This window comes from Staurois parvus, unplaced genomic scaffold, assembly GCF_062004578.1.
Source record: "Staurois parvus isolate SC_StPar_1 unplaced genomic scaffold, SC_StPar_1.0 ptg000154l, whole genome shotgun sequence".
NCBI classification, from domain to species: domain Eukaryota; kingdom Metazoa; phylum Chordata; class Amphibia; order Anura; family Ranidae; genus Staurois; species Staurois parvus.
In genome coordinates, this window is record NW_028317950.1 from 7,750,272 (window position 1) to 7,763,585 (window position 13,314).

General features: G+C 43.9%; 1 protein-coding gene across 1 annotated transcript in view; it reads right to left on the reverse strand.

The window, feature by feature from the left end:
- Positions 1 to 2,142: 2,142 nt before the first annotated feature.
- WAS (WASP actin nucleation promoting factor) overlaps positions 2,143 to 13,314 on the reverse strand; it is a 42,339-nt gene continuing 31,167 nt past the window's right edge. Inside the window, exons 7-12 of the mRNA XM_089675007.1 lie at positions 7,832 to 8,015; positions 5,966 to 6,008; positions 5,454 to 5,607; positions 4,430 to 4,815; positions 2,864 to 2,978; positions 2,143 to 2,392 (exon numbers count right to left, since the gene is read on the reverse strand). Coding sequence (XP_089531133.1) covers positions 2,337 to 2,392; positions 2,864 to 2,978; positions 4,430 to 4,815; positions 5,454 to 5,607; positions 5,966 to 6,008; positions 7,832 to 8,015 — 938 coding nt within the window. The 3' untranslated portion in view covers positions 2,143 to 2,336. The remainder of the gene's footprint in view (positions 2,393 to 2,863; positions 2,979 to 4,429; positions 4,816 to 5,453; positions 5,608 to 5,965; positions 6,009 to 7,831; positions 8,016 to 13,314) is intronic.

Genomic DNA, 13,314 nt, shown 5'->3' on the forward strand with positions numbered 1-13,314 from the left:
AGGACTAAGCTTGTGAATAGGCCCCCAGCTAAAGCTTAGCTGGGACATTGACATCTTCTTAGTGGTATCCCTAGCACTCCTGCCCCTTGGGCAGAGCCCCTGCACAGGGGTTTCCTCCAGCAGGAATGGACCCAGGAACTCTGATGCTCTTGTCCCAGGCCTCAGACTCTTTATGGTATCTCCAAACACCTACTGGGCACATTTCCCCAGGGATTGGTTGGCGTTCTTCCTCCCAGTCTAATTCTAGAATCCTCTAGAACGGTGGACTCTAAACTGGGGCTGGATATGGTCCGTTGGGTGCTTTTATCCAGACCTAGGGGCACTATTCTTCACACTGACACCAACGGCAGGGCACTATTCCTCCCACTGACACCAATGGTGGGGCAGTATTCCTTCCCCTGATACCAACAATGGGGAAATATTCATACAAATAATATTAATATTGGGGCATTGTGTACTCCCACTGACGCTGGAGCATTTTCTGCTACCACTGGCCACAGTCTGGCACCCTCAAAGTTTGAAGAACTGTAAACTGGCCCTTTTGCTTAGACATTTTCGGGACACTTGCTGTAAAATACAGAGGGAAACAATCAGAGCAACAGCCTGTAGGACACTGAGCAGGCTTGAACAATCATCCCTTGCTCTACTGATTACAGAGGCGCTAACAAAGTTTTCCTAACATTCTAAACTACTCTAGAAGGGTGATATATATATATATATATATATATATATGCACTATCCAAAAAAAATTTAGAAACACTTTTTGATCAGAGTATAGCATCAAGTCAATTAATCTGGTCAGTTAAGTAGCAGAGGGGGTTGTTAATCAGTTTCAGCTGCTTTTATATTAATTAAATTAACAACAGTTGTACTAGATGGGCAACAGTGAGATGATCCCCAAAACTGGAATGGTTTTACACCTGGAGGCCAATTACATTTTTTCCCTACTCATCTTTTTTGACTGTTTTTTACTAGTTTTGCATTTGGCCAGGGTCAGTGTCACTATTGGTAGCATGAGGCGATACCTGGACCATACAGAGGCTGCACAGGCAGTCCAACTCCTCCAGGATGGCACATCAATACGTGCCATTGCCAGAAGGTTTGCTGTGTCTCCCAGTACAGTCTCAAGAGCGTGGAAGAGATTTCAGGAGACAGGCAGTTACTCTAGGAGAGCTGGACAGGGCTGTAGAAGGTCCTTAACCCATCAGCAGTGCCGGTATCTGCTCCTTTGTGCAAGGAGGAAAAGGATGAGCACTGACAGAGCCCTACAAAATGACCTCCAGCAGGCCACTGGTGTGAATTTCTCTGACCAAACAATCATAAATAGACTTCATAAGGGTGGCCAACAATGCCTGGCCTCATACAATGCTTGGCGCCATGTGGTGAGAGTATGAAGGCAATTCCTGGAGGATGAAGGAATTGATACCATTGAATGGCCCCACACTCGCCTGACTTAAATCCAATAGAACACCTTTTGGGATATCAATGTTTCGGTCAATCTGACGCCGCCAGGTTGCACATCAGACGGTCCAGGAGCTCTCTAATGCCCGGGTCCAGATCTGGTAGGAAATACCCCAGGACACCATCCGTCGTCTCATTAGGAGCATTCCCCGACGTTGTCAGGCATGCACACAAGCACGTGGGGGCCATACAAATTACTGATTACCATTTTGAGTTGCTGCAATGAAATTTAAGCAAAATGGACTAGCCTGCTGTATCATTTTTTCACTTTGCTTTTCAGGGTGTCTTTGAATTCAGTCCTCTGTAGGTTGATAATTTTCATTTCCATTAAACAATGGGGCATCCTTATGTTCCTAGCACATTACCCAGTCCATATCAGTATAGATATCCAGCATGAGATTTTTCTCCATTGAGATCTGATGTGTTTTCAAAGTGTTCTTTTAATTTTTTTGATCAGTGCATAATAAAATTTGTCGTTATAATACTGTTGTTTTGCTCTGTTGTATGGACTCTTAATGCTGCCTATAAAGCCCCATACCTTTTAGATACGAGTAGAGTTTATATATTTCCAGATTCCACTCTTCAACTGTCCACTGGCAGAAATAATCTTGCATTGAGGGTGTTCTGATTGTACATGTATTTTAATAGAAATGTGACATAAATAATTTTTGTGAGACTGTATTAATTAACCATTTTATTTCATTTTCTGTTTATTAGAAAACACTATAAAGCATAAATCTCAGAGATCCACTGCAAGTCACTTGACCCACAGATCTGCAAATGAATATTTAATCATCAGAGGGTAAAACTCAAGATATATAACCCATTGTGCTATAGCTATAAGGCAAGTAGTCCAGTAATGGCTTGTTGTGGGCTCAGTCGTCCCATTCGTCATCGTCATCATCATCTCCTGGATCATCCTCATCATCATCTGAAGATACAGAAAGCATAGAAAATAAAAGGGAATATGGATATGGAAGCAAAGTAATGGAATACAAATGCTTATTAGTATTTAATCTTTAGCCAAAGCTTTATTTATAGTTTTGGATAAAAGGGGGAGGATTAAAACCTCTGTTGGGTTTTTACTGCTTTCTGAGACCTTCCCTTTATTTATTGTCCAAAATCAGCATCAGAACAGGAAAAGGTGGAAGTTTTTGAGGCTGTTAGACTCATGGAGGAGTCCTAGTTAGTCCCTTTGGCCTCATGCAAATGGCTTTCTGAGGTCATATCTGATGTAATGTCAGGCATATTTCCGTACTCCGGGAGGCCCAAGTGCACCGTACAGCCCCCCATAGACTTGAATGGCTGTGTATTTTGTTTGCTATGTGTTCTATTCTCAGAATGCCTGCCACTTCAGTGTGTACACAATGTTGTCCAGCAAGGATATGCAAGCAGTCCTTACCTGAGGAATGGATCGCTTTGCTTCTTTTCTGCATGACGTGCATGAGAGCACCCACTAAGCCCTCAGAACTAGAGTGCGAGTGAGGAGAGGATGGGACTTCCGTCGGTTCTGTTACCTGATGTTGTAAAGGATCATTTAGAGAAAACACGTTTGGGTAAAATATATTACATCAGATAGCAGCACTTAAAGCCGAACTGTCACAAACCTGGGAGATTTAAAGTGGATATATCAGAGAAAGACTTTACCATCAGTAAAAGCATTTGGTATATTAGTTTGGTATATCAAGAGGTGTAGATGACTGAATTTATACCCAAGGGGCTGTTTTAAATTATTTAGATGCATTTTATATGTTTGTGAGGAAACAGGATGTTGGATACATTGGAACCAATAGAACCAGGGGTGTGGGGGAAATGTGGCCAATTAACCCCTGGAGGGAATTATAATTCCATCAGTGCTTCAAGATCTGTTTGATTACATGTATGATTATACATATGACACTGTATTTATTTGTTTGTATAATATATCTTATATCATGGATGTAGCTTTAATGTTTTTAAGGATTGGGAGCACTGCTTAGTTAACTACGCAATATATGACTACTGAGATTGGTGCCTAAAGCTGGTCATAAACTGTTCGACTCTCAGTCGCTCCCTGCTGAACCATGTCATGTACAGGCGGGCTGAATGTACAACCAGCCTGTCACATTTTGCATTCATGCGACTATTGCTAGCGGCTATTATAGCTGCTGGCAGTAATCACTGTGTTCTCCTGGCGGGGACTGCTCCCCTGCCCACCCACCAGGAGTACACAGTGGCTCCATCCCATATGGCAGAAAAATATATTTGAAATATATTTTAAAAATATTCATTTCAAATATATTGACATATATTTGAAATGCTACAATTTTGGCCATATTCAATATATTTCAATAAATGTTGAATGTGTTTTTATAACAAAATATATGAAAAATATTTGTAAAAATACATTTCAAATATACTGTATGTCGTTAAAATACAAATCTACAGTTTTTGGAATGCATTTACAAATATATGTAAAAATATATGTTAAAATTACTATTTTATATGTTAAAAAAAATCTGAAGAATATATATATATATATATATATATAAAACGCATTTCAACATGCAGTGTATATGTATTATGGAGGCTGCTAATGCTTACATTGTTCTGAAAACAAATTCTAAAGATTTGCACTTACTATGAACAGTACCAAAGTTTAGTATTCCTATGGGCCACACTAGAGGCTTGGGCCTCTAGGTAGCCACTGATCCTGTCCTTTTTTTATATATATGATCCTAAACTATATTCAGTGCTCTGGTCATGTTGTGTTCTTAGTGTGATAGAATTGTAATGTGACCATGTCTATCGGCCAATAAATGTTGTGTTTTTATGTCTGTATATATCTGCAGAATTAGAAAGTATATAAAAATGCAATGCAGCTCGGATTGTAATTGTTATTGAATAAGAATCCCACCTTTGTAGTGCCACAGGTAAAAATAAGAAAATATGCTATTTACTTGTAGCTCAATGAGAGGTCTCTCCTTACCTTGTTCAACTGCTTCCCTTGTCTTATCTGGTCCAGAAGAGCCCCTCTACCTGAAGGGATGGAGGGCATCGTCACTGGACTTGCTAATCCAGGCGGTGGTGGAGGTGGAGGACCACCACTGATCTGCGGCTGTGGAACTGCTGGTGGTGGAGGTGGTGGAGGTGGGGGAGCAGGTGGACAGGGACTCCCTCGAGGTGGTGGAGGTGCTCTCGATGAGCCAGAAGGTGGTGGAGGAGGTGTGATACGTGTTGGAGGAGGTGGTGGAGGAGCAGTAGACCGGGCTGGTGGAGGAGGCAAGGGACCAGTTCTACCTCTTCCTTGTGATGGTGGAGGTGGCAGTGGGGCATGGCGGGAGGGTGGAGGTGGAGGGGAAGAATCTACTAAATCTGTAGAGAAAGAACATAGAGTCAGTAGTCTTTAAGATGTATGAACCTCTCACCCTCAAACACCCTGTTATATTTACTGTCTCTGTGACCTTGTGTCAAGGTAACTGCCAGAAGATAAAATAAGAGAAGTTACATTTTTTTTGTTTTAATTTGGCACCCCCAGCATTCCTCTGATATAACCCATCTGTAATAGCTGAACAAGCTGTTAGAGCAGTGAATATGTAATTGGTCATTGCAGTGGATGTAAATAGGTTTAAATTCAAGAAGGCATATGTTACTTTACACATTTACAGCCAGGGCTTTGACAGTGGTGGATACCCCCAAGGCTGCCATATTTTAATTCTCCCCCCCCCCCTTCTCCATCATTCTCCAGGAGTGGAACTGTGGATTTGTTGGAATACAGTGTTCATGTATTTTTTTACAACAGCTACATTAGTATTCAATAGAGATATATTCTTCAGCCAGTAGATGGCAGTGTTTATAAGTTTGTAGCTGCAGCTATGGTTAAACTCTGTGTTTTCTCTATAATAAAGTTGCTGTTTCCTGTTTGCAGAGAAGCAGCAGAATAACATGTGGACTGTGCACTGTTTGTTTTGTAGGGCTATATACAGAATATCGAACAGCACATTTGGTCTCACCTCCCTGCCTCATTTCCTTTTTCACAGCTTCAACTCCACCATACTGCTCAATAAAGTCATAAATCATTTTGGATGTCTCCGCATCCTTCAATTGTGCTTCGCTGATTCCTGCTTGAGAAAAGAGGTTCCGTAGTTCCGGGTCCAGAGCATTTACCTTAAAGGACAAAGAAATATCTGTGACTTTGAGGAGCTATATACGTATAAAAAGCTCACTGAATGGGGGAAGGTAGGTGAGTAAATTGAGGAAGCGAAAAAGGGCAAATGACAAAGTGGATAGTTATAGCAGGACTCTTTATGTATGTTGTTCAGGGACTATAAAATATGCCAGACAAAAAATGTTTTTGGATATAGTGGGAAACAATTAGAAACGTTCATCTTTTTTTTTTTTTTACATGCAATCTGTGTCTGCATTTGGAAGATTTCCCCTTGCTCACTGTTTCAGCAGAAACCTTATTGTGTGTTCTTCTTATTTGTATAGTATTATACAGGTCTATTGTGCTGTATATACTTACATCAAAACCGTTATTAGGATCCCAGCCAATGTGACTCACATGTCTGTAAACAACAAACGGTTTTTACATAATTCAGAACAAAATAGAAAATTGCAAAAAGACAAAAAAAAAAGACATTTATTTACAGGGGTATAACAATACTTGAATATGCAAACATTTAATTGTGAAAGTGTTAGTCCACTCCAGTGTCTCTTTAGCTTTGCTTATGATATGGAAGGTTTAAAACATTTATCAAGAATTTATTGCTGTCTGTATCCCATCCAATGCACTTCTACTTACTTCCTGCCCCAATGATGGTAGTGTATACGGCTGCACTCACATTATAGTAGCCCTGGTTCACACTGATGTGGTGCAGAATTTGCACTGTTTTCAGTGTGAATTCTGCACCGAATCACAACAACACCCCAAGATCAGTCCGCAAAACTCAATGCGATGTGCAGAATCGGATCGCATAGGTGTGAATACCTATGCGATCCGATTCTAGTGCGGACCAAAAAAGAGTCCCGCGGTGCAAATAGAGCCATACAACATGTATGGCTCTAATCGCACCACATGCAAATCGCATGTGATTTGTACAGGAATGCGGTGTGGTTTCTGTGCGAATCACGTGGAATTTACTGCACCACTGTAGTGTGAACCCAGGCTCAATGTAAATTTACTTTAAAGTGTATTTGTAGTTACTGTATATATTTTTTGTTTTGAAAAAATTACTTGACAGGACTTTTAACTATTTCCTTCTCTCTCCTAAATTAAACTATTCAAATAGACATTTTATGTTGCTGCTTGTGTACTAATTGCAGTTTCTTCATATCTAAAATGACTACCCTTGCAGTAGGGCTCCCTCCACACTGCAAGGGTTAAATGCTCATTTTGGAACCATTAGAAAGTAGGTTTACTTACCTTACCCCTTGCTCCTTTAGGCCCTTTTCACATCATATCACATAGCAGGTTCCTGCTTGAGATCTTAAAAGTGTGATTCACATGTGTTTTTGCCATGTGCCGCACATAAGGCAGCCCATTCACTTGAATGGGCTGCCCTATATGCATTTTTTGGGCCAATTAAACCATTGGACCAAATTTTGGCTCTGATCCAGGCGCAATTTTACATCATCCATCACGTTTGGGGTGCCATCCAGGAGGAATGACACCCAAACACATGGCAGGCATCTTGCTACCATGTGGAATTGTGGGCAAAATAGATCTGAATCTGCCCGTGATTCCTAATCACCCAAATGTGAACGGGGCCCTAAGCTTCCACTTCTCCATGCTACCAGTCTCCCAAAGCAGCTTCTCTTCCGTGCTCTGTCCATCAGTCACACTCTGACATCAACACATGCAATGCAGGACCAGAAGTCCTTCATTGGAATGAGGGTGTTGAGAGCCTGCCCAGAACCCAGAGTACAGGAGAGAGCAAGGGATAAAGTAAGAAAAATAACTTTTTCATGGTACCCTAGACAAAAATGAGTATATATCTGTGTAGTGCAGCCAAAGCTCCATTTTAAAATTCTTCCATTCAGCTTTAAAGTGGTTAGACCATGCCAGAGAGTCACACATGAGTTCTACCTGATAGATACAAATCTTAATTCTTGTGTTCTTATGATAAGACCATGGGAGTTTGGTTTGAAACAGAAAATGTTAGTAACCCAGATGTCTTCATGCACTTCAAAGACATGCCGGTAGGTTAATTGGATCCTGTCTAAATTGGCCCTAGTATGTGTATGCATGAATGTGAGTTAGGGACCTTAGATTGTACGCCCTTGAGGGTCAGGGACTGATGTGAATGTACAATATATATGTAAAGCGCTGCGTAAATTGATGGCGCTATATAAGTACCTGTAAAAAAATTATAAATAAATGCATACTTACTTGAAGCCACTAGGTGCACCAATATCGGCTTTGGAGAACTTCTTCTTGCCCTTTTTGCTTTTGGACTTGTCAGAGGGAATAGGCAGAGCCCGGTACCTGGCTGAAGTGATGTCTGGATTTTGGATGTTGACGGCAGACATACCGAGGCTAGGAGAAGGAATTTGCTGCAGTGGACTCGGAGGACCTGGGGCAAAATGTATTATATTGCCATATTATATAAATATAAAGCAGACTGCATGTTACCTAAATAGTCAGTGGGTTTCTGCATATAAAACTGAAAAAAAAAAAATTGGGCCCTTGCAGGATACTATTATAATGTGCTAGAATGTATTTTATACTAGCACATTATAGAAGACTTACTTTAAAATAAAGCCCTCCATCGGTGTGCTGTCACCACTTACAGGACTTCCATCTTCATCCAGTCTTCCTGCCGGGTTCACAGGCTTCGGCTGTTTGAATGGCTGAGCTGTGATGAATTCACTCCCATTCATGTGCATGAGAGTCACAGCTGGGGCACAGAGCTCTGAATAGGTGGCATCGACCATTCAAAACCAATTTTGAGTAGTCTCTGCCTTTTTGGATCAGTTCTCTCAGCAGTAATGCATAGAAAACTAAATAGGGGAATCACTGGGGTTCATTTACTAAAGGAAAAACCTTTTTTAGTTTTGGATAGAGTGGAGGTGGATTAGAACACCTGTAAGGTTTTTATTGTTGTCTGTGCCCCCATTAGAGTCACCCACTATATTTGTCCTGTTTAGCATTACCATTGAAAGTGAAAGTAAACGAAAATCCCAAATTTTGGGCTGTCCCCAGAAAAATAATAGAGGGGGCATCTTCCAATGGGGACACAGATGGCAAAAATGTAAAAAAAAAAAATACTGACAGGGGTATAACCCTCCCTTACTCTATCAAAAATTAGAAAAAAAAGTGTTTCCTATAGTTCTACTTCAGGACAAATAGATTGTGCAATTTGCAAGTTGCTACAGAGCTTAGTAAATGAGGTACAGCTTGACGTTACAAAGAATACCCAATCACATGCAAGGAAAAAAACAGCATTTTTGCTTGCACATGATTGGATGATGGAAGCCAGCAGAGCTCCCCTCATTTACTAAGCTCCGGAGCAACTTCACTTGCAAAGTGAGTAAGACCTCCTGCGCTTTAAATGGAGAGAGCTACCGGAAGCTGCTATCGCCTGACCTGACTTCACTAGGTAAAAAACAATGATAAAGACAACGGTGAAGCACTAGCAATATAATACAGATTAAAAAAAACATAAAAAATAAATAGTAAATATAAACAGCAAAGATGTATAAATGATGCATAAACGTGAAGTAAATGTACAACCTGCTGATCCAATCGGATCTAATGAGGTGCTACAAGAAGTGAAACAGGTAAAACCTGTAGCTATAAACGTGGACCCTTTTCCAAATGGAAAAAACGATAAGCAAACCAACCTTCCCCTGTCCACATAGGGGACTGATAGTAAATATAAAAGTGACCCTTCAGGGGTGGAGACACAACAACTGTGACCAATGCAATATTAAATAATGTAATTTCTCTCGTAGATCATAATAAATGCACATGCAAAAACCATAAATGTCCAGACAGCACTATATGTCAACGCACAGGTGCACATATAAAATATAATGTCCCAAAAATGCAGAAAAACTGCAAGCAAACAAGTAGGTGCTCGTGATAGGTGATCTCCAAACCGGGTGATTTGGGAATCCTGAATGGCAGAAATGCCCCCTCACCTCCAAGACACGACCACAAGGGTGCAGCATTGCATGAACGCGCAATTGTCAGTTAAAGTAATGCAGCGCCATAACGAAAAAAATGGCCTGGTCAGGAAGGGGGGTAAATTCTCTGGAGGGCAAGTGGTTATCATTTTTAGCAGGGGTTTTCTGAGACTTGATGTTTTTTTCAAGGGGTCCTCTTTGTTGAAAAGGTTGAGAAAGGCTGCTTGAAAGTGTAACTAAAGGGAAAACTTTCTTTTTCATTTTGGAGTAATGGAGGGTAATTTGTTTTTACAAATTTTTGCCATCATTGGACGAATTCCCCTCTATTACTTTTCAGGGGGCTTTTCGCTTTCAATGATAATGGTTACCAGGACTGATAGGGGGATATTTATTAAAGCTGTAGAGTGCAAAATCTGGTGCAATGCTGCATAGAAACCAATCAGCTTCCAGGCTTTATTGCCAAAGCTTAACCATTTCCGGGCCAGCAATGTACCATACATCGCTGGACTTCCCGTGGTTGTACCAGAGTGATGCTTGCAGCCAGGGGCGGACTGACAACTCATGGGGCCCCCGGGCAATAGGGGATCATGGGGCCCCTGTGTCCTTGTCCAAACTCAAAAAAGCCTATGAAAAAGGTACCAGGGGCATTTCATGGGGCCCCCTACTGACCCCAGGCCCTTGGGCAGTGCCCGAGTTTCCAAATGGTCAGTCTGCCCCTGCTTGCAGCTGCAGGCATCACCTTGGTACAGTTTTTTAGAGCCAGTAGTCAGCTCTCTTGTACAAGCAGCGGGAGGGGATGCCCCCCTCTCCCACCACCTCTCACCTCTCTCTTGGGATCTCCCATCCCACTGGGAGTCCCGAGTGACCAGCTAGTGCATCCTCCGGCTGGCTGGACAGCCAAAAAAAGATAGAATTGGCTTTGATCGGCTCCCCTTTATTGTAAACGGGAAACAATGACCTGACATCACTTCCGAAACTTTCAGCGCCATTTTTTAAAAACTGAAAGGATTCAAAAACACAGATCTTGGAGTTTTGAATGCTTTCAAATGCAGAAGATGGATTTGGGGTCTCATAGACCCCCAGATCCCTCCATAAAAATACCTTTCAATTATTGCTGCCAAAGGGGATGTTTATATTCCTTTTGAGAGCAAAAAAGTGCTAAAAAAATTTAAAGTGACAGTGTAAAATAATTATAAAAATTAATAATTAAAAAAAAATGAAAGCGCATGCAAACAGCAATCAACCCACACATGTAAGGTATCGCCTCAATTGCAAGATCATGAGCAGTAATTCTAGCACTAGACCTTATCTATAAATCTAAAGTAGCAAACTGTAAAGGCAATAAAATCATCACCCATGAATAGTGAAATTTACACCTTTTGTTTCCGTTGCATGGGTATGCGCAATTTTAAGGCGTGCCATGTTTGGTATCTATTTACTTGGTGTAACATCATCTTTTATAGTTTGCAAAAAAAAATTGGATTATGTATAGTGTTTTTTGCAATAAAATTTTAAAAAGTATATTTTTTCCCAAAAATTGTGTTTGAAAAACCACTGTGCAAATACTATGTGACATAAAAAAATGCAAAAACCACCAATTTATTCTCTAGGGCCTCTGCTTTAACCACTTCCCGTCCGGCCGCTGTTTATAAACGGCAGGACGGGACACCTACAGGAGCGGGTTGCCGTCTCTAAACGGCACCTTGTGTCTGAGGCTCGTGCGCGGCTCCTAGAGCGTGCACCCGCGAGCCCGATGATCGCCGAGTCTGACGGACACGGTGGATTACGTGACATGGTATGGGACCAATGAAATCGGTCCCATACCATGTCATCAGCTGTGTCCAATAAGGACACAGCTTAAGTGTAAACAAAAGCCGCATGGTGAGGCTTCCGCCTCCTTCTCCTCTCACGGAGTTGTCTGTGAGAGGAGAAACAGCGAAGAAGAGGTAGTAGATAACTGCCCTCCACCTCAGTGACACCTGATCGCCCCTAAAGTGTCCCTGATCGCCCCTAAAGTGGCCCTGATCGCCCCTAAAGTGGCCCTGATCGCCCCACGTGTCCCTGATCACCCCAATAAGTGGCCCTGATTGCCCCAACAAGTGGCTTTGATTGCCCATAAGTGGCCCTGATTGCCCCCACAAGTGTCCCTGATCGCCCCAAGTGGCCCTGATCGCCCCAAGTGGCCCTGATCGCCCACAAGTGGCCCTGATCGCCCACAAGTGGCCCTGATCGCCCAACAAGTGGCCCAGCAGTGTCCCTGATTGTCAGTGTCCCTGATCGCCACATAGTGGCCCAGCAGTGTTCCTGATCGCCACAGTGTCCCTGATCGTCACAGTGTTCCTGATCGCCACACAAGTGGCCAAGCAGTGTCCCTGATCGCCGCAGTGGCCAAGCAGTGTCCCTGATCGTCACACAAGTGGCCCAGCAGTGTCCCTGATCGTCACACAAGTGGCCCAGCAGTATCGCCGCAGTGGCCAAGCAGTGTCCCTGATTGCCACACAAGTGGCCCAGAAGTGTCCCTGATTGCCGCAGTGGCCCAGCAGTGTCCCTGATCACCACAGTGTCCCTGATTGCCGCACAAGTGGTCCAGCAGTGTCCCTGATCGCCGCAGTGGCCCAGCAGTGTCCCTGATCACCGCAGTGTCCCTGATTGCCGCACAAGTGGTCCAGCAGTGTTCCTGATCGCCACAGTGTCCCTGATTGCCGCACAAGTGGTCCAGCAGTGTCCCTGATTGCCGCAGTGCCCCAGCAGTGTCCCTGATCGCCACACAAGTGGCCCAGCAGTGTCCCTGATTGCCGCACAAGTAATCCTGCATTGTCCCTGATTGCCGCACAAGTGGTCCAGCAGTGTCCCTGATCACCGCAGTGGCCCAGCAGTGTCCCTGATCACCGCAGTGTCCCTGATTGCCGCACAAGTGGTCCAGCAGTGTCCCTGATTGCCGCAGTGGCCCTAATTGCCGCAGTGGCCCAGCAGTGTCCCTGACCACCACACAAGTGGCCCAGCAGTGTCCCTGATCACCGCATTGGCCCAGCAGTGTTCCTGATCACCACACAAGTGGCCCAGCAGTGTCCCTGATCACCGCATTGGCCCAGCAGTGTTCCTGATCACCACACAATTGGCCCAGCAGTGTCCCTGATCCTCACATTGGCCCAGCAGTGTTCCTGATCACCACACAAGTGGCCCAGCAGTGTCCCTGATCGCCGGACAAGTGGTCCAGCAGTGCCCCTGATCGCCACAGTGTCCCTGATTGCCGCACAAGTGGTCCAGCAGTGTCCCTGATTGCCGCAGTGCCCCAGCAGTGTCCCTGATCGCCACACAAGTGGCCCAGCAGTGTCCCTGATTGCCGCACAAGTAATCCTGCATTGTCCCTGATTGCCGCACAAGTGGTCCAGCAGTGTCCCTGATCATCGCAGTGGCCCAGCAGTGTCCCTGATCGCCGCAGAAGTGGTCCAGCAGTGTCCCTGATCACCGCAGTGTCCCAGCAGTGTCCCTGATCACCGCAGTGTCCCCGATTGCTGCACAAGTGGTCCAGCAGTGTGCCTGATCACCGCAGTGTCCCTGATTGCCGCAGTGGCCCAGATCACCACACAAGTGGCCCAGCAGTGTCCCTGATCACCACACAAGTGGCCAGCAGTGTCCCTGATCGCCGGACAAGTGGTCCAGCAGTGCCCCTGATCACCGCAGTGTCCCTGATCACCGCAGTTGCACAGCAGTGTTTCTGATCGCCACACAAGTGGCCCAGCA